We start from the raw sequence: 24,661 nt of genomic DNA, 5'->3' as shown, positions 1-24,661 counted from the left end.
TGTCAGATCAAAATTGTAGTCTAGACATCTGATGGTTAAACATTGTAACTAGTGTCTTCTTTTGATGAGGTATTTTACTTAAAATATAAAAGAACACAGATAAATGTCAAAACTAACAGCTATATCATGAAATGTAAATAGTATGAGCTTTGAAAAATGCCTTCAAATTGGGTTCAAAGCAAAATATACCTACATGGTTCTTTAAAAGAATATTACCTACACCTGGCACTGGTGGCTCACACCTTTAATACTAGCTACTTGGGAGGCTGAGATCTGGGAATCTTGGTTTGAAGCCAACTCAGGCAGAAAAATCTGTGAGCAAACCTCTTATCTCCAATTAGCCACCAAAAAAAAAAAAAAAAAGAAGAAGAAGTAGAACTGTGGCTCCAAGTGGTAGAGTGCTAGCCTTGAGTAAAAAAGTTCAGGGACAGAACCTAGACCTTGAGTTCAAGCCCCGGGACTGGTGTGCACAAGCACGCGCACACAAACATACACACACACACACACACACATTCTCATCTAAGCAAATTTGCAATGCAAACTAGAAAAAATAAAGGGATGTAATAATCAAGTGTCAAAACCCTGCAACAATATTTTGGGTCTAAGTAGATTTCAGTATACTTACACTTAACAGGATAATGTGTTGTTTTGGACATAGATGACAGTACTGTTATGTGTTTCCAGACACAGATGACAATACTGTTATGTTTCCAGTGTGTCTCATTGTGGTCTAGGAGCATACTTTTATACAATAGCTATTCTTTTCAATGTGTTGAAATGTATTTTACTGCCCATAAAAGAAAGTCTATTGGTAAACGTTTGGTGTGAGCTTGAGGATTGTGAATTATGCTATTATTGAATAAAATACTCTATAAGTGTTGATTAGCTCTGATAGATTGATGGTGCTGTTCAGCTTAATTATATCTAGAACCAATTTTTTCAGCCCACTGCATGAGTTCCTGACCCCAGCTGTATTCATGGATTTCTCCATTTCTCCTGTTTCTACTGTTAGACACGTGACATTTCAGATTGCTGTCTCCCTGGAGGACTGGTCCAACTGGGCAGATTGTCTGTCTCTGACAATATTCCTTGCTGTCAAATCTTTTTTGTCTTAATGTAGCTACTTCAACTTTCTTTTGATTGTAGGATATACCTTTATTCCATTTTTTTGTTCTGTTTCATATATGAAATGGGTTATCTATGCATAGTGTAGTTGGATGTTGGATTTTTTTTTTCCAGTCCACTCAGAGTCCTTTTTACTTGGTATGTTTTAGCCTGTTGACCTTTAAAGTGATTATTGGCACAATTGGTTTGGTATCTACTAAGTTTATTCCTATTTACTCATAGTTCTTTGTGTCATGTGCTCCTCTGCTCTTAACTGAAGATTTTATAAGACAGCCTCTTTGCCTTTTCATAGCATGTCAACTAAATCAGTTATACTTCTTTCTCAGCTATATTTTTAACTGCTTACCCTTGAGTTTGAAACACACATTTATAACTAACTCCAAGTCATTTTCTAAATAAACCATGCTATTTCACAGATAGTGCCAATAATGTATAAAAGTATATCCATTTTTCTCTCTCCTATCTCTTAAAACATTGTCATCATTGATTTTACTTTTACATACACTATAATCGCTGAATCTATTCAGACTTATGTTCAACTTTCTTTTTTATCTGTTTAAGGATAGGAAAAGTGGGGCTGGGAAGGTGGCTCAGTGGTAGAGCGCTTGCCTTGCATGCATGAGGCCCTGGGTTCCATTCCTCAGCACCACGTAAGAAAAAAGAAAAAAGCCGGAAGTGGCGCTGTGGCTCAAGTGGTAGAGCACTAGCCTTGAGCTGAAGAGCTGAGGGACAGCACCCAGACCCAGAGTTCAGGCCCCACGACCGGACCCCCCCAAAAAAAGAATAGGAAAAGTAACAATTTTATTTGACAGGTGAGAGTTATGGAAGTGTTCAGTACTTTCTTTTGATTGACATAGAGCAGTTGCACATATTCATGGGACCCAGTGTGGCATCAGTACATGTGTACAATGTGTAATGATGAAGTCAGAGTGCCCAGCAGATTACTGAACTCACTCCTCCTCAGGAAATGTGCTTCAGTACTCCTTACCCAGCCTCCTCTCTCCTTCCATCTTCTACCATTCCTAGTTTCTTTTTTTCTGTTGGTTGTGGAGCTTGAACTCAGGGCTTGGGCACTATGCCTGAGCTTTTCTGCTCAAGGCTAGCCCTCTACCATTTTGAGCCATAGCTCCACTTCCAATTTTCTGATAGTTAATTGGAGATAAAAGTCTCACAGACTTTCCTGCCTGGGCTGGCTTTGAACCATGATCCTTAGATCTCAGCCTCCTGCGTACCTAGGATTACAGGCATGGGCCACTGGTACCTGGCCTGGTCTGCTTCCTTGTCACTGGTCTGCTCTTCCTGAAATTAGCATTCTTAGCTTCTATACATAAAGAATAAACATTACTATTGATCTTTTTGTATCTGATATATTTAACTTAATATTCTCCAACCTCATCCACATTGTCACAAACAGTAGGACTCCATTCTTCTTTTATGGTTTTATATATATATATATATATACACACATATATATATATGTAATATATAATAGTAATATATATACACATATGTACATACATCACATATGCACACCATGTTTTTGTTATCCATTCATCTGCCAATAGAAACTTTTGTTGATTCCATACTAACCAAATAGCATAGATATCACTGAAATTGTTTCATTTCCTCTGGGTATATAACCAGCAACGTGATTTCTGGGTCCTATGTTAATTCTGTTAATTTTTCAAGGATTCTCCATACTGTTTTCCAAACAATTTTGGTAAGAGCCAGTGTTTGATGGTGTCTTCACTTTGCATCTCCTTGGTGGCTAGTGAGACTGGATACTTTCTCCTGATTGTGCTGATCATGCATACATCTTTTCAGACATGTCTGTTCCAACCTTTCCCTTTTCAAATGAGCTTACTTGGAGGGGCTGTTGCTATTGTTGTTTTTTAATTCCTCATATGTTCTGGATGCTAATACTTTGTCAGATGAATACTTTCCACATACTTTCTCCCATTCTATAGGTGAATCTTCCAGATCTTATTACGTTAATTTAATACTTAAGTATATGTCTAAATTGGAACTTTGTGTGTGTGTGTGTGTGTGTGTTGTATATATAGTGTACGAGTATACATGTATTATATATACATGTGTATATATGTATATACACACATACATATATCTAATGGATAACATGTCCATTTGACTAGACTAAGCTACATTTCCCAGAACTGGAAAATTTGCTATGTGATATTCTTGGAAGATTTGGAGGGTAGAAGCAAAGTGGCTTTGTGGGATATTCACGTGTTCTCATTAACTTTGCCTTTAGTAGTTGTCCTGTGGTGTGGGTTTCACTCTGTGACCAGCATCCTAGCTTTTGCATGATTCTCACCGCAAGGTCTGAGCTAGTAAGATTGATGCCATTTTTTTTTTGTCTTCCCTTATGGCCCAGCATGAACTCTAGTTCCACTGAACACTGAAAACTGATAAAGGCATTGAGAAAATGAGAGATTTTTTTTTTTTTTTTGGCTGGTCCTGTGGCTTGAACTCAGCCTGGGTGCTGTCCCTGAGCCTCTTTGTGCTCAAGGCTAGCACTCTACCACCTGAGCTACAGCACCACTTCCAGCTTTTTTTGTGTTTTTAATTGGAGGTAAGAGTTTCACTGACTTTTCTGTCTGAGCTGGCATCAAAACACAATCTTCAGATCTCAGCCTCCTGAGTAGATAGGATTCCAGGAGTGAGCCCCCAGTGTCCAGCTGAGAGAGAACTTTTTAAGTGAGAGATACTTCCATTTCCTGGAGTTCATTTTGATAAATATTATATGATCAGAAGCACTTAAGCACTGTGCTTTTGTGTTCCTCCCCTAAAAGTATCCTCCTTTGGTCCTACTGTGTGAACACCTAGAGTCCTGTATAATTTATCATGTCTCTGTGCATTTTAGATCTAGCTTCCACATATGAGAGAAAGCATGCTCTATTTGTCTCTCTGAGCTTGGCTTGCTTCACTTAACATGATTTGTTCTAGGTCCATCTGTTTCCTTGTAAATGACATAATATTATTCTTTCTAATGGCTGTATAAATTCCTTTGTATATAGTTACCACATTTTTTGGATTCCCTAATGTATTGCAGGGCCTCTGGGCTGTTTGTATAACTTGGCTATTGTGAAGAGTGCAGCAGTGAGCATGGATGTGCAAATGTCTTTATGGTATCCTGGCTTGTGATGCTCTGGGTAGATGCCCAGGAGTGTATGGCTAGGTCAAAGGAAGATCTATGTTTAGCTGGAACCTCCAGACTGTTCAGAGTGGTTGTACTAGGTTACATCCCTACCAGCAGTGCAGTAGGATTTCTTTTCCCTACATCCCTGCCAGCATTTCTGGTTATTATATTTCAAGATGTTGGCCAGTCTTAACTAGGGTGAGATAGAAGAATCTCAGGGTTGTTTGATTTGCATTTCCTTTATAGCCAGAGATAATGAGCATTTCCTCGTGTGTTTGTTTGCCATTCTTGCCGCCTCTTCTGAGAAGTCTCTCCTTAGCTCCTCTGCCCATTTAGTGAATTTTTTTTAACTTTGGGAGGGGTTAGTTTGTTTGTTGTATGTCTTTTGTGTGTGTGTGAAAATACCATACAGAGGGGTTACAATTACATGGGCAAAGTAATGGGCAAGCATTGTTGCCTCCTCCTTTGTTTCCCCTTCTCATCCCTTCCCATCTCCTCCCTGCCCCCCCACCGCCAAAGTTGTAAAGTTCGTTTTTTGACATAACGTCTTGTACATCTCATTGTTGCAATGGGTCCACCTGTATCCCTATTTAAACAATGTGTTTTCTCCCTTCCCTTCCACAAAGTATACCAACATCAAATACAGTGAAACCGTGCAAAGAAAAGGCAAACTGTTTTGTTTTTTTTTTATCAAAGGTAATTTTGTGACTACAGGCAGCCTCCTAGTAGTTAGGGTTACAGGTGTGAGCCACCAATGCCCAGCTACCTAAGACTTTTACATAAAGATTTATAGAAGCTTTATTTGCAGTGGGTGCAAGCTACAATCAGCCCAGCTGTCTATGAGGTGGATAACTTGTACAGTGGAATATTACCCAGCAGTCACACTGGGGGCTCATGGTATATGCATGGTATGGTTGATATCAAAGCAATTAGGTTGGATGAAAGAAGCCAGACAAAAGAGTGCATAGTTTATGACTCTACATAAAATCCTGGGAACTGTAAGTGAACTTCTCACAACAAGCAGCATATGAGTCACTGTAGGCAATAGGAGAGAGTTACACTGGCATGGGTCAGGGTTGTGGCTCGGTGGTAGACCACTTGCCTAGCATGCACTGTCAAATGTGTAGTGTGTGTGTGTGTTCATATGTGTACACACAAGCACAGACATATATATGCAAGTGGTGGGCATGTTTCCTATTTTGACAGTGGAGACTGTTTCATGGATATAAATGTATAAATTGTACACAAGTAGTAGATGCCAGTCATGCCCCAAAGCGTTTGTATTTTATTGAAAGTGCAGTTGTGTGTGTGTGTGTGTGTTTGGAGAACAAATACAGCAGTGTGAGAAGAAAGGGTGATGGGGAGGGCAGTAGATCAGTAGATATGGATAGTTGATAGGTACGGTCAGGACAGTCCTTAGCAATGACCTGATGTGTGGACTGATGACTAGGCTCCTGTAATGGTTCTGAGTCTGTGTGCTGCACTGGCCTGGCTGCCTCTGCAGGGTGCTGCTGTCTGCTTGCCACCGGAGAAGAGCGGCGCAGCTTTCTTTCAGTTTGGCCCTCCCACCCTATTTTTAGTTCTCCTGCTGTGTTCCATTTCACCTGACATCTCCAGCCTCATGCTCAATAACGAAGCACTCCCATTCTGCCTGTAGACTTGACTGGAGACACTGAATGCCTCTGTCCTCACAGGCACTTGGTGACTCTGTCTCCTGGTCTTCGGCCCTGTGCACCTTGCTGCTCATACTCAGATTTTTCCCTAGAAGTGAAGCTTTCTGAATTGAAATCACTTAACAGTGCTCTTTCTCCCTTCTTGCAGCTCGTGCCTCCTTTTAAGCCTCAAGTAACCTCTGAGACGGACACCAGGTGTTTCGACGAGGAGTTTACAGCACAGACCATCACCATAACGCCGCCTGAGAGATGTAAGTGACTCCCCAGCCGCATGCGATCCCAAGACAGAGCCCACGCTGATGCGCATTCGTTCTGTTTTAAAATTACAACTAAGAGGAAATAGCAGAGGTGATGCAGAGAAGCTCCTCTGGATCAGAAAAACCACATGTGAAAACTTATAAACCAAATTACAGAGTAACTAGTCCTTTCTCACTACTCTACAGTAGATTCTTAGGACTCAGCTGAGAAGATTTGAGTCAGGAGATGCCCCATCACAGGCCCCGCTCTTTCACACGCCATCAGCCATCTGCCCCTCTCTACTTACTTAGAAGTTTGAGTTCACTTTAAGTTGCATTATTCCTTTTAACTGACTTTTTCTTAAGTATCTATATCTGTGAAGACATAATTTCGTTTGCTGTTAGTATTTGGTACACATACATTGAAGTACAAATTTATTAAACTATATATTCATTCAGATCCTCAAATCATTCCACATAACATGTGCCCCAATTTGAGAAATGGCATAAGCAAGTGGGATTTGGTGAAAGCAAGCCATTCCCGGCTATAGTGCATCCACGCTGACACATGCAAGTCGTTCTCAGCTGTAGTGCATCCACGCTGACACATGTCGTGCTGATGGAGGAATGCAGACAGGATTGAGACTAGAGAGCTCTTTGGATAGTTAGAGGAGTTCTTCAAGGTACACACATTCTAGGCTCATATTAGTGTGTTTTTTGGTTGTTTCTGTGGAGCTGGGGATTAACCCAGAGCCTTGAGCTTACTAGGCAAGTGCTTTATCACTTTGACCTTACCCTCATTTCTTTTTGGTTGTGCCATTTTGGCCTGGGCTCAGGACTGGCCTTGAACTTTGAGTTCTCAAACCTCCACCTCACAACCAGCAGGGGTTACAGTCATGCGCCACCATTGCCCAGCTCATGTTAGTGTTTCTGTACTTTGTGTTTTCCTCTGCTTAAGTTAGTAGTCACTTGCGCTGTCTGTGAAAGGGAAGATGGGAGTGAAATACTGTCCCCTCAGTCATCTTCCTCCACTGATTTTATTGTCAAAACATGAACTAGGAGTTTGTTGTTTGTTTTTGTGTTGGTACTGGGTCTTGAACCCAGGGCCAGCCACTCTCTTGTTCTTACTCATGCTGGCTATACTTGAGCCACACCTCAAGTCCAGACGTCTTTCTAGTTAATTGGATTTGTCTGCCCAAGCTGGCTTCAAACCTCGATCTCAGTTTCTAGAGTAGCTAGGATTATAGGGGTCAGCCACCAGCTTAGTTCATAAGAGTTTTTAATCTGGGTCTGTACCCTGGCAACAAGGAGATTATATGTACTGTGAAATTGAAGACAAAGTGCCTGTCTCTTTCTTTGCTTTTTTTAATTCAAAAGAAGAACCTATTACCTTTCAGCTCAAAAGTGAAGAAATTGAAGCCAAAGAGAACTTGAGCTGTTCTGAGGTTCCACACATCAGGCCAGCCTCAGCTGGGAGGCCAGCCCACCGCCTGGGCTGGTGCCTGCTGAGTTCTTGGTGTCAATGTGTTGAAGGGGCAGTGTGTGCCATTGATAGAGTTCCAGAGTGACAATCAGAAACGGTGGAGTTGTGAGGAAGTAGCCAAAGGTGTGGATGATGGGTATGGGTCTTGACCAGGCCCCAGCACAGAGCCAGGTCAGCGCCGGTCAGCTCTCCCTGCCAGCCCTTTGCTGGGCTCTGCCATTTGGATATGATACTGGTTGTAATCAGACCGTCATTCTTGGTCTAAAGCCTTCCAGATGCGTCTGAGGCGCTGTATGTCCGCACCTGTCACTCTGGCTCTCTGGCCTGCTCACATCTTGCCCAGCTTGCTTGCCTTTCCTGGTCCCATTTTTTCCCATCCTGTGTTCCAGCTCCACCATGGACATGCCATGACTCCATGTACCTTAAACTTCAGTATTTGCTGTTCCTAGAATGCTCCTTGTCCCGTGTATTTGTGTGGATGGCCATCACTTTTTCAGAGCGCTGCCTTTGACCTTCCAGTCCTAGGGACAATACAATCTAACCACACCCTTGACTCTTGGTCCTCTTAAGTGAACCCCTGTACTTGCCAGTACATTTCAGGTTGTATGTTTTCTATTCCGCTAGAACACAGCAGCTTGTAAGAGAAAGGCTCTGTGTCACTGACCATGGCATAGCCCCTATCCTTTCCTGGGGCAGATGTTCAAGAATCCGCAGACAAGTGATAGGAGTAGAGGGCCAGGGCCCCCTCTGCACAGGTGCCGCCCTGGCTCCCGCTGAGCTTCCCCAGTGCACTTTGGGATATGGTGGTCATGTTTTTAGGAGGGTCTTGCTAAATAAATAGCTCAGGCTCCCCTGAACTCATGAGCTTGTCTGCCAAGCTTGGTTAGAAGGTCTCGCCCCCGCTTAGCCTCTTCCAATGTCCTTTCTTAAACAGCTTTGGGGTTTGCGGGCTTGGTTTTTTAGGACAGCAGAACGTGTTATTGTGGAGTCGTAGAAGTCGGTGGGCACTGTATGTTCAGCTTTGGGCAGATAACTATGTCAGAAAGTTAAAAGCAAAATCTCAGTGTGGGAGACATGAAAAGCCCTGGGATCTGGCCAGGGAGCTGCTTACTGACCTCCCCGCTAGCTGTCCTCAGAGTGGGTTGTGATGGGGTCGGCTGGGCGTGACAGCCAGCTCCAGCCCCGCCCGGCCGCAAGGCCAGTGCGGGTGCGCGAGTTCGCCGTGGGGAAGACTGACCGGAGCCGGGGCCGGGAAGGCCTCCGCCCGCTGGTGTCACCGCTTAGGAGCGCTGCCTAGCTGCCAGTCGTTCTGAGATGGCCTCGGATGTCAGGCCCCCGAGCCAGTTCGGCCCACAGCCCCCGAGCCCCCGCGCGCACGCGTGGACACGCGCACACCAGGCCCCGGCCCCGAGCGTGCCAGGCAAGTGCTCTGCCGCTAAACCCAGCCTGAGTCTGCCTTGTTAGTCCGGTCAAAGTTTGGAATGTGACTGAAGTGTAGAATGTAATCAGCCACAGAAACCTGCCCGAAGGCGTCCCTGTGCGCGGCCTGCTGAGCCGCAGCCGGGCCGGGCCGGGCCGGGCCGGGCCGGGCCGGGCGGCGCCGAGGAGCCCGCCAAGGCCGTTCGCCGCCCGGTGCAGCCCGCGAGTGCTTTTCCTCGCGGGAGGCGCCTGCCACCGGAAGTGGAGCCTCGGCCCCTTCTCAGGTTTGGATGGTTCATCAGAGACCCGAGTCTTCCGGCCCAGGCTGGCTTTGAACCGCCATCCTCACCTCTCCGCCTCCGGACTACAGCGCTGGGCCCTGAGGGGAGGCTCTAGGCCCCGGCCGGGCCTCCCTCGCCACCTCGGCCTCCCAGAGCGGGGCCCAGGTGTTCTAGAACACACCAGCAGTTGCAAAAGGAAAGCGAACTGCTCCGCCTTCACGGGCGGCGGGGACCCCACGTGTCCTCCCTGGTGCTCGTTCGCTGGGCGACTGCGGACGGGGCTCTTGTTAGATGCACGTCCTTGCCGTCCTCCGCAGAGGGGGCTTCTCCCAGCTCTGGTGGCTTGACCGGGAGATCCGCGCGTGCGCCGGGCCAGGATCGGGGATCCGCGCGTGCGCGGGGCGGGACGCAGCGCTGCCCGGCCCCGCCCGCCCCGCCCCGCCCGCCCCGCCGTGCCCCAGGCTCCTCCCAGCCTCAGCTCCCGCCCTCCTCACTCCCAACCGAGCCGGCGAGGAGGCCGCGGACGCGCAGCAGACACGCTCCGAGCGCATAGGCGTCCCTCCGCTGCCCAGCGCCCTGCTGGTAATGACGTGTGTCCTGCACGAGATGGTCTAGGCAGAGACGGCCCCTGGCGGAACAAAGGCCTCCAGCGAGCAGGGCCATCCTGGTGATTCACCCTGGGTCGGTTCACACCTGGGAGGGCGCGCTCCGCTCCGCCAGACGGTGAAGGCTGTCTTCCTCGGTGATAGTCTCCCCCCTCCCCCCAGAAGCCCTGCGGACAGCCGGTCCCGGTTCCCGCGCGCCGCCGCGTGCTCGCCGCACAGACACAGCGAAGCAGCTGCGGGCGGGCAAACCGCCCTGTGGCACGTGATTGATTGGCACGTGCCAGAATCCGGACCGGAAGCCTGGGGGGCCTTGTCTGTGCTGCCGACTCCTCGGCCAGGCCTCTCACAGAGGAGACGCACCTCCGAGAGTGGTGGTGCGGAAAGGCGCCCTGCGGGCCTGCTCCCCGACGCACGCACGCACGCACGCGGGCCCATCTCGGAAGCACTCCGCATGCAGAAGAACATGGGGAGACAGGAGGGAGAGCGCGACACGCTTCCCGAGAGGGGGCGGCGCGGCGGGCTGGGGCTGGGACCCAGGCCCTGCAGAGGCTGCAGCCGCGGCTGCTCTGCACCGGAGGCGCAGAAGGATTTGAGGCGATGGGTAGTGCGCAGAGCAGAGGTCGGGCGAGGCGGGGCTGGGTGGACCCAGGGGCCGGGGCTGACAGCCGGAGGGAGGCGCGGTCTCCTGACCCCTGGAAGGGGGCTCAAAGCGTCTTGGTGAAGGAAGATGTTCAGATGAAACTGCCCAGGAAACTGGATTCTTGCACCAATAAAAAACAACTATAAGGGGCTGGGAAGGTGGCTCAGTGGCAGAGCGCTTGCCGTGCATGCCTGAGGCCCTGGGTTCAATTCCTCAGCACCACATAAGCAAAAAGAAAAAAGCCGGAAGTGGCGCTGTGGCTCAAGTGGTAGAGCGCTAGCCTTGAGCTGAAGAGCTGAGGGACAGCGCCCAGGCCCAGAGTTCAGGCCCCACGACCGGACCCCAAAAATAAAACTACAAATACTTAAAGTCATGTGGCGTGTAGGCGTGGGCCACTTAGACTTGCGGTTCTCTGGAATCAGTGGCTTCTAAAGACCAAGATGCGGTTTCCCGCGGCTTGTCACGTCGGCATCCTCGCGGAGCGTGTGCGGGAGGAGTGATCGGTGTGGTGCGGGCGGGGCGGGCGTGTGCGCGGGGCGGGCAGTGTGCTGACGCGGCTGTTTGCCTCCGCAGATGACGAGGACGGCATGGACGGCGTGGACAACGAGCGGCGGCCACACTTCCCGCAGTTCTCCTACTCGGCCAGCGGCCGGGAATAGGCCTCCTCCATCCTGCTGCTTCCCGTCACCCTCGGTTTCTTACTGGACACGATCCTGGACCTGTCGCCAGTCTCGCCGTTCCGGACAGCGGGGCGGCCCGCCCGCCCGCCCAGGCCCACCGCGCCACCGTCGCCCCGTGAACACGCGCACACACGCACACGCACACTCTCCAGGTTTTGTTTTTGCATGAAATTGTATTTCAGTCCAAGGTCTCATGCTGTTGCTGCTACTGTCTCACTATGATAGCAACTTCGAGAAGTAAGTTCCGTCTTCGGGAGTCATGAGCCGCCCTCGTTCATTCGTGCACCGGTTCTCGTTCGGTCTCGGAGTCTCCCTGCGGTGAAGGCTCCACGAGACGCACTGATTCTAGGTACACTTTTTAACTTTCTAGAAGATAAATTAACTAATTAGACGACGAAGATGTAGTTCATATTTCAAAGCAGCTGTCGTGGAAGGACGGTGAGCGCGGGTGCCCGCGTTGAGCCGACTCGCCGGAACGGGCGGGGCGCTGCTGAGAGCGGGGCCGGGCCGTGCGGCCGGCGGGGCCCGCGCCAGGCCGGCGCCTCCGCCTCCGCCTCCGCCTCGTGCCGCTGCCGCGGCCTCGGAAGGTGGACGGCGCCGACCCGGCCCTCACCGAACCGCGCGCCGCGGTGACGGCGCTGGCCCTGCGCGTGCGCGTCCTCGGGAGGCCGAGGTCGGACCCCTGCGCCCCGCTCCCGCTCCCGCTCACGTCGGTAGTATTTATGTTAGTGAGGGCCGCGGCCTCCGGCGTGCGCCTGCGCAGAGCCCGGCCGAGCGGAGGAGGCGGAGCGGCCTCGCAAGGCCAAAAGCGGGAGGCGGCGCGGCGCCCGTGGCGCTTCTGGGACCTCCCCTCACGCCCTTCGGTGCTAGGAGCCGACCCTTTCCAAAGCCAGTCGGAGGCGGGGCCGAGCGCGCGGCCTTGGGCCGCGGCGGGGTGGAAGGCTCCAGGACCACTGCTGGCGGTGGCGCCGCGGCCGCGGGTCCAGGCCTACGCGCCGGCCACCTTCGCTCGAGGCCCCGCCTTCTCCGCGGGCGGGCTGAGGGCCGCGTCCCTTAGTCATCTCCCGGGGCACGTGGCTTCGTGCTGTTTCCCTCTCCCAATCGTCGTGACTTCCGGACCCTGGCCAAGGGCGGCCCTAAGGGTGTCACCCGGCCCGGCCTCGGAGGCGGGGCAGACCCGGGTGTGGGGCGGAGCCGCGCCCTCCCGGAAGGCGGGAGGCGGGAGGCGGGCGGCCCCTGCCCCTGCCCCCTCACCCACTCCCCGCGGCCCAGTGTTGCTTCCAGGCCTCGCCCGCCGCGTCCCCCAGGCCCAGCCCCCCCTGCCTTGGGGCCGCGGAGCCGACCCCGCTCCCGCCGCCCCGCTCCCGCCGCCCCGCCCCGCACCGCCCGCGGGCGAGCATGAAATGTAAAGTATTTATTCTACGGAGGGCCCCGCCGAGGCGCCTCCCCAGCCCGGGCGCCTCTCGCGCGAGGCCCACGCGGTGGAGCCTCCGGCTGGGGCGACCCCGAGACACCCCCACTCCGCCGGCCTCTCCTCGGGGCCTGGGACCCGGGGCGTGCGCGAGCGACACGCACTGTTTGTACACGACACCCTTCCTTCGTCTCTGCACACGGACGTGGGGTGCACTCTAGTTCCTTCGTACCGCAGCGTGAATAAAGCACTATGTCAACCTGCGCCTCCTGTGGTGGTTGCTGGGTGGGGCGGCCGCCCCGTGTTCCGGGCGTCTCCTGAGCGCCAGAGGCGCTGAGCTGTGCGTGATGGGGTCGTGCGGGGCCTCAGACCCCGGGGGCGGGCCCGGGCCGCTCATCTTCACGGTCTTCCGGCCCGCACACCTGCGGCCCCGCAGCGTTCCCGACGGGGAGGGGTCGGACTCGGCGTCCAGGGGCCGGGCTAGGCGCACACCGCGTGGGGACCTCCGCTGGGCCGTCCTCAGCCGCTCCCCGGAGCTGGCGTAAATGACCTCCATCATCCTTCAAAGGTGCTATCTTCACAACACTGTACTTTATCCGTGGTGTACTAAGCCAGAAGGGAGGATCGCGGAAACCGCTGTGACGGCCCTGGCGTCCGGCCGGGCCTCTGCCCGGGGTGCGGAGGCCGCGTCGGTGGTTGGAGAGGGGCCGGGCGTGCGCTGCCCCGAGCGCCGACCGCCGACCGCGTAGACTTAAACATGCTCGTCTCCGCGAGGACATTTGGGAGGCTGAGTTTTCTAACTTCACTGTGTACATTTTTAGGCTCGTCTCAAATCCTTGCTACTGGAAAAAATCTGACACTAGTGAGCCAAAGATGCTTTTTTTTTTTTTAATCTGTTCACAGAGTGGAAGTTAGAGCGCCTGCGCCCCCGAGCGCGCCCTGGGCGCGGGTGGCTGCTGGACGTGTGTCACGGCAGGTAACCCAGCAGGAATGGAAACCCAATGGCAGGAGGAAACGTTTGGTCCTTGACACACCTGGTTGAAATATGTGCCTTTTTGGTGTTCTGTTCACTACTACAAGGTAAAAAGGAAACGTTACAATTCAAGGCTTTAACAAAGATCATTTAATCAGATTCCTGCGTGTGACTTAGCGTACAGAAGCGGGCTTAAGAACGGTCACGCGAGCCATTTGCGAGGCCCCCGCGAGCTCTTCTCCCCGGCTCGGACTCCAGCTCGGGCTGACCCACAGTACGGGGAGCCGGCGGCCTGGGACGCCGCGCTGCAGTCCGGGGTCAGCCTGCCATGGCCGCAGCGTGGTGGTGCGTGAAGTACCAATCGGATGAATGTAAATATCTCTCTGTAAATCATTTATTTCACTGTTTCATCCAGGTCGGCAATCAGATTGTGGCATGCTGGGTAACTGGAAAAATGATAATAAAAAGTAAGTTTAAGTAGATCATGGGTATGTCTTCTCATTTGCTGGCTTAGTCACGATTATTATTAGTTTTAGGGGGAAACTTTGTGGTGGTTAAAAATGTGGAAAAATTAAGTTTGAGGCCCTGAGTTCCCGCCCCCCCCCCGGGCGCCCCCTCCCGGCTGTGCGGGCTGGGGCCAGCCATGAAACGGAGGTCGGCAGCAAGGTCCGGATGCTCAGTCCCACAGCCTGGATCCGGGCGCGCGCTCTGTCTGCACAGCGGCCAGCGGCCTGTCCCCACTCCCGCGAAGACGGCGCGGGTTGGGTCGGGATCTGTTACAGTGGGTGAAGTGGAAAGTGCAGGCCAAGCGCTCCCCGAACTCCCCAGGCCTAGTTTTAACCAGATTAATCACCTGGAGCCGGGCCCGGCCAGTCCCGCGCACGGAGCGGGCTGGTGCCACCCCGAGCCGAGCCGCACGACCGCCGCGGGGCCGCCGCACGGGTGGGCAGCCCCGGGAAGGCACCGAGCTCCGGCCCGGCTGCCGCCATCGTCAGGAGAGGACCTGGGTCTGGTAAGGCCACGCGTGACCTCCGCCCGGTCCCTTTGTCAGAGACCTGCACGTGCAGACCGTGGACGAGGTGCAGATGTGGATAGAGGCTACGGCCTCAGACAGATGGGTGGACACGGGGACTGGTGGCATGGGTCCACGCAGCGCCCAGGCCTGGTGGGGACCCTCCCGGCCACTGGACGTGTCCAAGTCCTACCCGTCCAGCCCCGCCCCGATCCTCGGCTCTGCAGCAGAGCCGGCAAGTGCAGAGCATCCCTTCCTCCCCCTCCTCTCCTCCCCCTCCTCCCCCTCCTCTCCTCCCCTTCCTCCCTCTCCTCCCCTTCCTCCTCTCCCCCCATCAACGCAGGGGCAGGAGGCTCCGCCCAGGGTCTGGGCTGACCGGTTCAAGGCAAAAGTGACTTGGAGGCGTCTGTCACCGTCAAAGTGCCTGTCAGAAAGCAGGCGTGTGGCGAGTCCCCGACACCCCTGGCAAACAGCCCAGCTCCAGGACAGGCCTGTCATCCTTCCGTCCCCGGGCCGCAAGGCGCCCGCCCGCCAGCCCGGCGTCGTCGTCATCCTAGGCCTCATCCTCACCGTTATCACCATCGCCCCGCACCGCTCCCTTCCCTGCAGCCTACTCTGCGGGGCGCAGGACGCAGCCCTGCAGGTTCCCGGGCCGCCCAGGGTCCCCCGCGCGGGCCGCCCTGTCCTCGCAGGGTCACCGAGCTGCTCTGCCGGGCGCCATCCACCCTGGCACAGCTCAGCACCGCGGTCTCCACAGCAGCAGACGCCGGACCAGGGCCACCGGTCATGCTGGCCGCCGGGCCTGGAGGGCCAGAGCCACTGCGCTGCGGCTGGAATCCGGCCACCATCGTCCAGGCCTCGGCCTCCTGCAGCCCTTGGTGCACGGGTCGGGGGCCGCCGGCTGGACCTCTCCCCGCGGCGGCCCAACCCTCGGATTGCGCTGCTCGTTTCTGCTGGTTTCGTGTGCGGCCCGGGCTGCCTCCTCCTCGGCCTTCAGGGTAGTTTTCATCCCCTCTGTGCGCCCGAGTGCAGGGCCTCTGCAGTCCATGGGCAGGGTCTCCGCGGCCCGAGCGCAGGGAGTCTCCGCGGCCCGAGCGCAGGGAGTCTCCGCGGCCCGAGCACAGGACCGCAGGGTCTCCGCGGCCCAAGCGCAGGGAGTCTCCGCGGCCCGAGCACAGGACCGCAGGGTCTCCGCGGCCCAAGCGCAGGGTCTCCGCGGCCCAAGCGCAGGGAGTCTCCGCGACCCAAGCGCAGGGAGTCTCCGCGGCCAAGCACAGGGAGTCTCCGCGGCCCGAGCGCAGGGAGTCTCCGCGGCCCGAGCGCAGGGTCTCCACGGCCGGGGCATAGGGAGTCTCCGCGGCCCGAGCCAAGGGTCTCCGCGGCCGGCCGTGGCGTCTACAGCAGCGTGGCCACCTCCTTCAGTGTCCTCGACGGTCCAGACCTGCCGAGGCCGGCGCTGGCCCCACTGGTCTCTGGAAGCTCCTGTCCTGTTCCCGGGACGCCAGAGGTGGCAGGTGCCCACTGCCTGCACAGGCAGGGCGCGGCCTGGGCCGTGGCCGGGCGCAGCTCAGGCTCCAGCCACAGGGCCTCCGGGGGCGGAGTGGGAGGGTGAGGCCCGCGGCCTGGCCGCCGCGCCCCCTCCGCCCCCCACCAGTGCCGGGCGCCCCCCCCCGCCCCCCCACCGGTGCCAGGCGCCCCCTCCACCCTCCGTCCCCTCCACCTGTGCCGGGCGCCCCCTCCGCCCCCCACCAGTGCCGGGCGCCCCCTCCGCCCCCCACCAGTGCCAGGCGCCCCCTCCTTCCCCCCACTGGTGCCAGGCACCCCCTCCGCCCCCCACCAGTGCCAGGCGCCCCCTCCGTCCCCCCACTGGTGCCAGGCGCCCCCCCCCCGCCCTCCGCCCCTGTGCCGGGCGCCCCCTCCGCCCCCCCAGCGCTGCCGGCGCCCCCTCCGCACAGGGGGCGTCTGTGTCTCCCGGGGCCGGGCTCCCGGGCGGCGCTGGCATTTGGGGCTGCGGGGAGCGGCCTGCCCGCACGCAGCAATCAGTGTTTTGTTCACTTGCGTCTACCGGGAGGCGGGGGGCCGTGGGGAGCCGCGGGGGGCGCCGGACCCCCCTCCACCCCCCTCCCCGGCCCCTCGGCTCCACGTGAACCAGGCGCTGCGCTCCGTGGAAGAAACAAAGTAAAAACCTGTCTGCTAGCTCAGTAGCCGGGAACCTTCTAGAAGGTTGGGAGGCCCATGTGGAGCCACCGCCGGCCGGGAGTTAGGGCACGGAGCCGCACCCAGCACGCGCGTGCGCCGGGCGCGGGTGGCTCCCGCCTGTCACCCCAGCTCCTCAGGAGGCTGAGATCTGAGGGTCGCAGTTCAAAGCCAGTCCCGGCAGGAAAGTCGCTGCCACTCTTATCTCCAATAAACCACCAGAAAACCGGAAGTGGCGCCGTGGCTTGAGCTGAAGAGCGCGGAACGGCGCCCAAGCCGAGTTCAAGCCTCACGACCGACAAAAGCAGCGGCAGCAGCAGCGACTTGGCCGAGACCGGGTTGGGTGCTGTCACCGAGCGCCGCCCGGCGTCGGCCCGTCCCGGCGTCGGCCCTGCAGAGACCCCTGCGGAGGAAGGGAGCTCACCTGCGCGCGCCGGCGGCGCCCGGCCCGGGCCGCCGCTCCGCCTCGGCCTCCGGCCCGCCCGGGGCGCCCCGCTCCAGGAGGAGCCGGTTCTGCTGGTTGAGCAGCTGCAGCAGCTGCTGGGCGGCGGCCTGGCTGTGTCTGTCCAGCTGCTGGAGCCTGCGGGGAAGCCGAGGCAGCGTCAGTAAGGGCGGGGCGGGGAGGCCTGGCCGTGCGGGGGTGGGGGGTGGTAGGGGTCCCGCGGCCTGGCCGTGCGGGGGTAGGGGGTAGGGGGCCCGCGGCCTGGCCATGTGTTGGGGGGGGTAGGGGCCCGCGGCCTGGCCGTGTGTTGGGGGGGGGGGGTAGGGGGCCCGCGGCCTGGCCGTGTGTTGGGGGGGGTAGGGGCCCGCGGCCTGGCCGTGTGTTGGGGGGTGTTAGGGGGGCCCGCGGCCTGGCCGTGTGTTGGGGGGGTGGGGGGTAGGGTCCCGCGGCCTGGCCATGTGTTGGGGGGGGTAGGGGCCCGCGGCCTGGCCGTGTGTTGGGGGGGTAGGGTCCCGCGGCCTGGCCGTGTGTTGGGGGGGTGGGGGGTAGGGTCCCGCGGCCTGGCCGTGTGTTGGGGGGGTAGGGGGGCCCGCGGCCTGGCCGTGTGTTGGGGGGTAGGGTCCTGCGGCCTGGCCGTGTGCGGGGGTGGGGGGTAGGGTCCCGCGGCCTGGCCGTGTGTTGGGGGGGGTAGGGTCCCGCGGCCTGGCCGTGTGTTGGGGGGTAGGGTCCCGCGGCCTGGCCGTGTGTTGGGGGGGGTAGGGTCCCGCGGCCTGGCCGTGTGTTGGGGGGGTGGGGGGTAGGGTCCCGCGGCCTGGCCGTGTGTTGGGGGGGGTAGGGGGGCCCGCGGCCTGGCCATGGGGCGGACACGCTTGGGCTGCAACCTCGCTCCCCCCACCAAGGGCACCGGGTTGGCCCCGCAGCTGGGGTGAGGAGGGGCGGCGAGAGGGGCGGGCCTGTGACCAGCCCTGAGGAGGACCACAGGCATGGACGGAACCCGCAGTGCTTGTGCACGGCCCCACCCCGCCCCGCAGTCCTGAGCCCCGCCCACTCGTGTCCGCTCCGCCCCCAGAACCCCGCCCCCCGTGCCCCGCCTCCCCGTCCGGCCCCCCAGCGGGTGCCCAGAGGGACCCAGCCAACGGGACACCTAACACAGGACACACGTAACACATCGACACACACCAGACGCACATAACACACCCGACACACACATGTAACACACCGCACACACAACACTGACACACACCAAACACATAACACACCAGACACACTGGACACACATCACACCACACACCTAGCACACCGCACACACACCGCACTCCCCTGGGCGGGGCTCTACTGGGCGGGGCTCTACTGGGCGGGGCTCTGCTGGGCGGGGCTCTACTGGGTGGGGCTCTCCGCTGGGTGGGGCTCTCCGCTGGGCGGGGCTCTACTGGGCGGGGCTCTACTGGGCGGGGCTCAGCTGGGCGGGGCTCTACTGGGCGGGGCTCTCCGCTGGGCGGGGCTCTCAGCTGGGTGGAGCTCCCCCCTGGTGGGGCTCTACTGGGTGGGGCTCTCCCCTGGGCGGGGCTCTCAGCTGGGTGGAGCTCTACTGGGTGGAGCTCTCCCCTGGGCGGGGCTCTCCCCTGGGCGGGGCTCTCGGCTGGGCGGGGTTCTCCGCTGGGTGGAGCTCTCCCCTGGGCGGGGCTCTGCTGGGCGGGGCTCTCCCCTGGGCGGGGTTCTCTGCTGGGTGGAGCTCTCCCCTGGGCGGGGCTCTGCTGGGCGGGGCTCTCCCCTGGGCGAGGCTCTTCATTGGGCGGGGCTCTCGGCTGGGCGGGGCTCTCGGCTGGGCGGGGCTCTCCGCTGGGTGGAGCTCTCCCCTGGGCGGGGCTCTCCCCTGGGCGAGGCTCTTCATTGGGCGGGGCTCTCCGCTGGGCGGGGCTCTCGGCTGGGCGGGGCTCTCGGCTGGGCGGGGTTCTCCGCTGGGTGGAGCTCTCCCCTGGGCGAGGCTCTTCATTGGGCGGGGCTCTCCGCTGGGCGGGGCTCAGCTCACCCCTTCCTGACAGGCGCCCCACAGCTTACAACTCACCCTGGTGCAGGTCGGGGCGACTGAAGCGTTTTGCCTGGCATTCTGACCCTTCGTCCCTGGGCCTGCACTCACGTCTGTAGGCTCAGGGACCTAGTGCATGGGTGTCTACGCCGCTGTCACGGCACCCGGGGCAAGCGTGGCCGCCTCCCGCCCCAGACCCAAACCGTCGGGGTCAGCGGGGGCACAGTGGGGTCAAGCTGTCTACACAGAGACGGCGGGTCCTCGGCCAGGGCGCAGGGCCGTGCCACACGGCCCGGAGGAGGGGGACACCTCCAGGGGCCAGCAGCTGTCGGTGCTGGGGCGAGGAGGTCAGCAGAGACAGCAGCCCCAGGAATCTCCGGCCTTGAGGGACAGCTGTCTCCACGGCAGAGTGAAGGTATGGTACAGAGGAGAGTGCCGGCCCGGCCCGCGGGCCGAGCCTGGGCAGATCCCTGTTGGTCCATCAGCTCCTCAGCACCCCACCCCCACTGTCAGAACCGGCACTTAATACACACACACACACACACACACACACACACACACACACACACACACACACACATCACAAAGTTTCAAGATAAGATGGAGCAAAACAACATCACAAAGCTGAGTGGGCTGGGAAAATATCTATGCAAAACAGAAGCAGTGCAAGCTGCCAGCTCTGGTCCTGCACTGCAGACATTCATTTGCTATGAATACTGTGAAAGCAGGGGAGTACAGAAATGTAACTCTTCATGTTGCACGTGAGACAGGAAAGTGTCTGTAGCTTGTGGCCTTGGAGGCACCGTCGCGAATGAGCACTTGAGTCTCACGCGGGGCTGGGCACGTCCTGGCCCAGGCCTGTTCCACCCCACAGGCATGTTTTAACATTGCACATGTCGCCTGCAGAGAAGGGTTTCACCCAGAAGCTCCGAGTGTCTTGTGCTCTGGGACGTTTTCAGCTCGAGCCCCTGCCCTGTGGTCACGAAGGCTGATTTCCTCCCCTTCTTCTAGCCGTGTCCTCGGCACACACAGGCCCACTACGTTCATGGGACAGGGCTCCTCTTGGGAAAGAAGTACATATTCCAAACAGTGTATGGACTCAAGGGTGCGGTGGTGACGGTAAAGCATGCCCTCAGTTCCCAGCACTCCCAGCAAAGCCTAACATTAACGGAGCCTTTCCTACATGCCCAATGATCTTTTGCATTCCTTACATAACAACCCTCCTAACAATACCACACAGTGGGGTTGTTATATGCCTCCTGTGCAGGAGAAATGCTAGGCACAGAGAAGCCAGCCCCGGCCCTTGGGAGGGCTCAAGGAGTAACTTCAGGATAATGGAAGCCCAGAGATACCCCAAGTTCCTGGCTCCGGCCTGGCCTCCTGCTTCCCTCTCCTCTCTGCCCTAATGAACACCAATGCTGATTACCAGACCTCCACTACCCCTCACCCACCAGAACCCCACCATCTGGTACTATTAGACACTCATGTCTCCTACTCCCAGATCACTTCTGTCTCCTACCTACCTGACCTCCACCATCCTCTACTGTCAGTATTCCACCAGCTCTGGAAGGTGAAGCTCTGTCACTCCACAGCTATTTGATCTGAGGCCAGAGCGCTGAGCATTCTGCATTCAGGCTCTCCACTGGGAAAACAAAGTGAGCACTAGCAAACTCCGCACTCCAAAATGCTTGCACAGCCCATGGGGGTGGGGGAGAGGGGAAGAGCCACAGGCCCAGGTCGCCGCTGCAGGATCTCACCTAAGGAGCACCGCACATTGTCTCACGCTGCTAATCATGCTTGCAAAATGTTAGCCAGAGAATACTTTTCATTCACCTCCGTGTTTTTACAAAGCAACCAAACAACCAATCAATGAGCCGTCCTGGGCCACTATCTGTTTTTGTACCAACGGCATGCGAGAATGTCAATCCTACTTAAAAAAAAAAAAAAAAAAAAGGTTTAAAATGATTGAAAAGCCAGGTGACTACTATGTGAACACTGTGAAATCAGCCCCCAGGATCCACATAAACTGTCAGTGACACCCTGCCCTGTCCTGTGCTCACACGTGTGTGTTCACGTGTGAACACACGTGTGTTAGCTCACAGGGCCAGAGTCTAAAACAACACACTAGGTCTTTGACAGCCCAACTTTTCCAGCCTCGGGCTAGGCAGACGACCAGGTTCTCTTCCTCTCCTCGTTTTTACAGAACCGTGGCTTCAGGTGCGGTGTTCCTGCATCCCGTGTCCTGTGCCATTTCAGGCAGTGGGGACCCAACTTCCCTAAGTGCTGTGCTGGGGATTAGTTTTGCTAGGTTAAAGTTGTACATTTTATCCTAACACTTTCAGATTGTTGCTGCCTTTTACACAATTACACGTCATGATTGTAGCCGCTCAGACTAAGCCGTGTGCTCTGAATGGAGAGCTCAGTCATCACGCTTGGAGTCCTCACGCATGGATCCTCCCTCAGAGTCCCAAGGTGATTTCGAGAGGAATTCCTCCCAAGGACCGTGTGACCGCAGAGTGTACCCTCAGTCAAGAGCGTCTGCGCTCCTGGGCAGCACCTGGCTCCCCGATGTCTTGATTGCCCCGCGGCGGTGAGCTGGAGGTCTCAGCGACGGAAAACGTCCGGCCCTGCTCCAAACGAATCACACCCTGTCAGAGGTCAGCTGGCAAAGCCGAGGCCCAGAGAGCACCGGCGGCTCCCAGATGCCATGGGCGCGGCTCCTGGCTTCCTAATCCAAACCTGTGCTCCGTGGAGCATCCCAGCACGGGCGGGGGCACCCACGCGCTGCCCGCCGGCCCTGCCGTGCACCGAGCAGGGTGAGCGCCACTCCAGGGCCGGAAGGCCGTTTGCGTCCAGCTGGAGCTCATCTTACCCAGCTTTTTAAAAAGCAGAATCGGAATCAGCACAGCACTTCGTGCACGGAACACGGGGAGAATAACTGTTGAAAATCGGGATCTTGGGGTCCAGTCCAGATTGTGGGAGATGACGCCAAACTTAGAAAAAGTCTTGAAAAGTTCCAAGAATGGCCATCGCCCTGTCCAGCTCTGTTGGCTGTGCTGGCCCCGCGCAGGGGCGCCGCGGCACCGGCCCCCTCTCCACTGTACGTTTTCAGAGCTATTTGACCATGACTGGCCCAGTTCCTTTCCTCTAGCTGCAGCTCTGTGTATTCCTAAGCTACTCTTGTTTTGTACAGAACCTTAGTCTAGTACCAAACGCAGGAACCTTACTACTGCTGTGATACCTTTACCTAACCACTGAACTCCAATTGTGTCAACTGACCTAATACTGTTTCTCTGGCCCTTGGGGGGGGGGTCCCTTTCACCAGGCTGCCACGTCTCCAGCCTTCTTCAACCCAGAGCGCTTAAAGACCAGTTTCCTTTGGAGAGTGTTCTTTGCAGTTCACCCATGCACAGGCTCTCAGGAAAGCGGGGGGCTGTAGCTGCATGGGATCCCGTCCCCTTGCGCTCGGGGTGTGGGTGACACTACCCTGTGTGTTCTTAGAGACTCGGTCCTCCTGGGGCGCGCCAGGCCAGGCCTCGGGGACCCCTTCATGCCGCCCAGCCTCGGTAGGCAAACTGCTCTCAGAGGGATGATCTAGGAGGGGCGGGCCCGCGGCAGCTCAGCGACCAGATTCGATCACCACGGCGCCATTTATTGGCACATATCTTAATTAAGTTTTAATGCGAATAATTTGATGAAAAAAAACAACTCCCGTCTATCTACGACAGCGCTGTCTTAAGCTGGGCCTAGGCTTTACCAAGGCAGTCTCCCCGCTGACCTGGTCAAAGAACCCCATCTGCTGGTTACCACGGTAACTGAAGGAGTCCCACTGAGCCCAACTGAGGGATCCTGAGATAAAATCTGCAGCAGAGGAACTGCGTGGGGAGAAATCAGTCCCCGGCTAGAAGGGGCTCTGGCACGGCGGCCGCGGGCCGGGCCGGGGCGGAGGCGGCCCCGACGCGGGCGGGGGCGGCCCGGCCTGCGCTGCGGGCGCTGCGGGCGCTGCGGGCGGCTGGGCTCCGCGGGAGCAGCGGCCCGCGGCGTGCAGGCCGGGCCGGGGAAGGAAGCCCGAAGGCAGCTGCTTCGGGAGCGGCCCGGGGCGCCGTCGGCCCGCCCTCCCCCGGCGTCTCTGCTCCCGGCCTGGGCCCGAGGGTCCTCGCGGGGCTGAGCACGCGCTTCCTGCTCCTGCAGGGCGGCTACGAGACCCGGGTCCGCGCGCAGCCTGCGGGCCGCCGGGCGGGAGCGGCGGCCGTCCGGTCCCCGGGGCGCGGGAGACGGCCCCCTGGGCCGCGGCCGCCCTCACCCCACCCCAGTCTCAGGAGTTGCCGGGAGTTGGCAACTGCGGCCTGGCCTCCCCGGCCCCGGGTCGGGGGCCGACGGGACCGCGAGGCAGCCCGGAGCCCCGCGCCCTTCCACCCTCCGGGGCCCGGCAGCGCTCCCGCCCCTCAGGCCCCGCCCCGCCAGGCCGGCCCCGCCCCTCCCAAGCCCTTGTCCCCAGGTCCCACCCCTGAGGCTCCGCCCCAAGAGGTCAGCCTCACCGAGGCCCCTCCCATTCCCAGCCCCAGTGGCCGCCCCGCCCCGCCCGCGGCCCCGCCCCCGGGCAGGCCCCGCCTCGCAGGCCGGGCGGGCCGGAAACAGCCGGCGGGGGGGCGGCTCCGGGCGGGGGGGGGGCGGCTCCGGGCGGGGGGGGGGGCGGCTCCGGGCGGGGGGGGGGCGGCTCCGGGCGGGGGGGGCGCGGCTCCGGGCGGGGGGGGGGGCGGCTCCGGGCGGCTCCGGGCGGGGGGGGGGGGGCGGCTCCGGGCGGGGGGGGGGGGCGGCTCCGGGCGGGGGGGGGGGGGAGGACCGGAGCGGGCGCGAACTTCTCCAGGCGCGGGCCTGCGTCCGCCCGTCTCCCCGCGTGGGAGGGGCGCTCCCTTTCCTCTTGATTCCCTGTTTGTAAGCAAATGAGTCCCTGTTCGTTGATGGTCGTGGAGGGCCTACATTTTCATTCAACAGGGAAAAGACGGGGCTAACAGGCCAGGGAAATACGGAAGCCCACTGCATCCACGCGCCGCCACTAAGTGTCCGTGGTCAACGGGACAGGCGGGGCACAGGGCGCAGGGGCGCGGGGCACAGGGGCACAGGGCACAGGGCTCCATCCCGCAGCCCGGGGCGCGAGGCTCAGGGCTCCATCCCGCAGCCTGGGGCGCGGAGCGCGGGGCTCAGGGCTCCATCCCGCAGCCTGGGGCGCGGGGCTCCGTCCGGCGCTTCCCCGCTCTCCCCCCCCCCCCCCCCCCCGCTTTGGCCTCGGCGTTTCAGC

At 58.2% G+C, this 24,661-nt stretch overlaps 2 protein-coding genes across 7 annotated transcripts in view; one reads left to right on the top strand and one right to left on the bottom strand.

Moving 5' to 3' along the window:
* The window catches only part of Akt3 (AKT serine/threonine kinase 3), a 202,705-nt gene extending 189,733 nt beyond the window's left edge, over nucleotides 1–12,972 (top strand). For all 4 annotated transcript variants that reach the window (XM_070041922.1, XM_070041923.1, XM_070041921.1 and 1 more), the window contains 2 exons: nucleotides 6,107–6,209; nucleotides 11,196–12,972. In XM_070041922.1, the coding sequence (XP_069898023.1) occupies nucleotides 6,107–6,209; nucleotides 11,196–11,281 (189 nt within the window). In that variant the 3' untranslated portion in view covers nucleotides 11,282–12,972. The remainder of the gene's footprint in view (nucleotides 1–6,106; nucleotides 6,210–11,195) is intronic.
* An 847-nt stretch (nucleotides 12,973–13,819) lies between these two features.
* The window catches only part of Sdccag8 (SHH signaling and ciliogenesis regulator SDCCAG8), a 184,476-nt gene continuing 173,634 nt past the window's right edge, over nucleotides 13,820–24,661 (bottom strand). For all 3 annotated transcript variants that reach the window (XM_070041917.1, XM_070041918.1, XM_070041920.1), the window contains 2 exons: nucleotides 17,319–17,474; nucleotides 13,820–14,132 (listed from right to left, as the gene is read on the bottom strand). In XM_070041917.1, the coding sequence (XP_069898018.1) occupies nucleotides 14,081–14,132; nucleotides 17,319–17,474 (208 nt within the window). In that variant the 3' untranslated portion in view covers nucleotides 13,820–14,080. The remainder of the gene's footprint in view (nucleotides 14,133–17,318; nucleotides 17,475–24,661) is intronic.

The sequence above is a fragment of the Dipodomys merriami genome, unplaced genomic scaffold (assembly GCF_024711535.1).
Source record: "Dipodomys merriami isolate MVZ:Mamm:240054 unplaced genomic scaffold, mDipMer1.0.p SCAF_31, whole genome shotgun sequence".
NCBI classification, from domain to species: Eukaryota; Metazoa; Chordata; class Mammalia; order Rodentia; family Heteromyidae; genus Dipodomys; species Dipodomys merriami.
The sequence above is the reverse complement of the archived record's forward strand: the minus strand, read 5'-3'. Positions and strand labels throughout refer to the sequence as shown.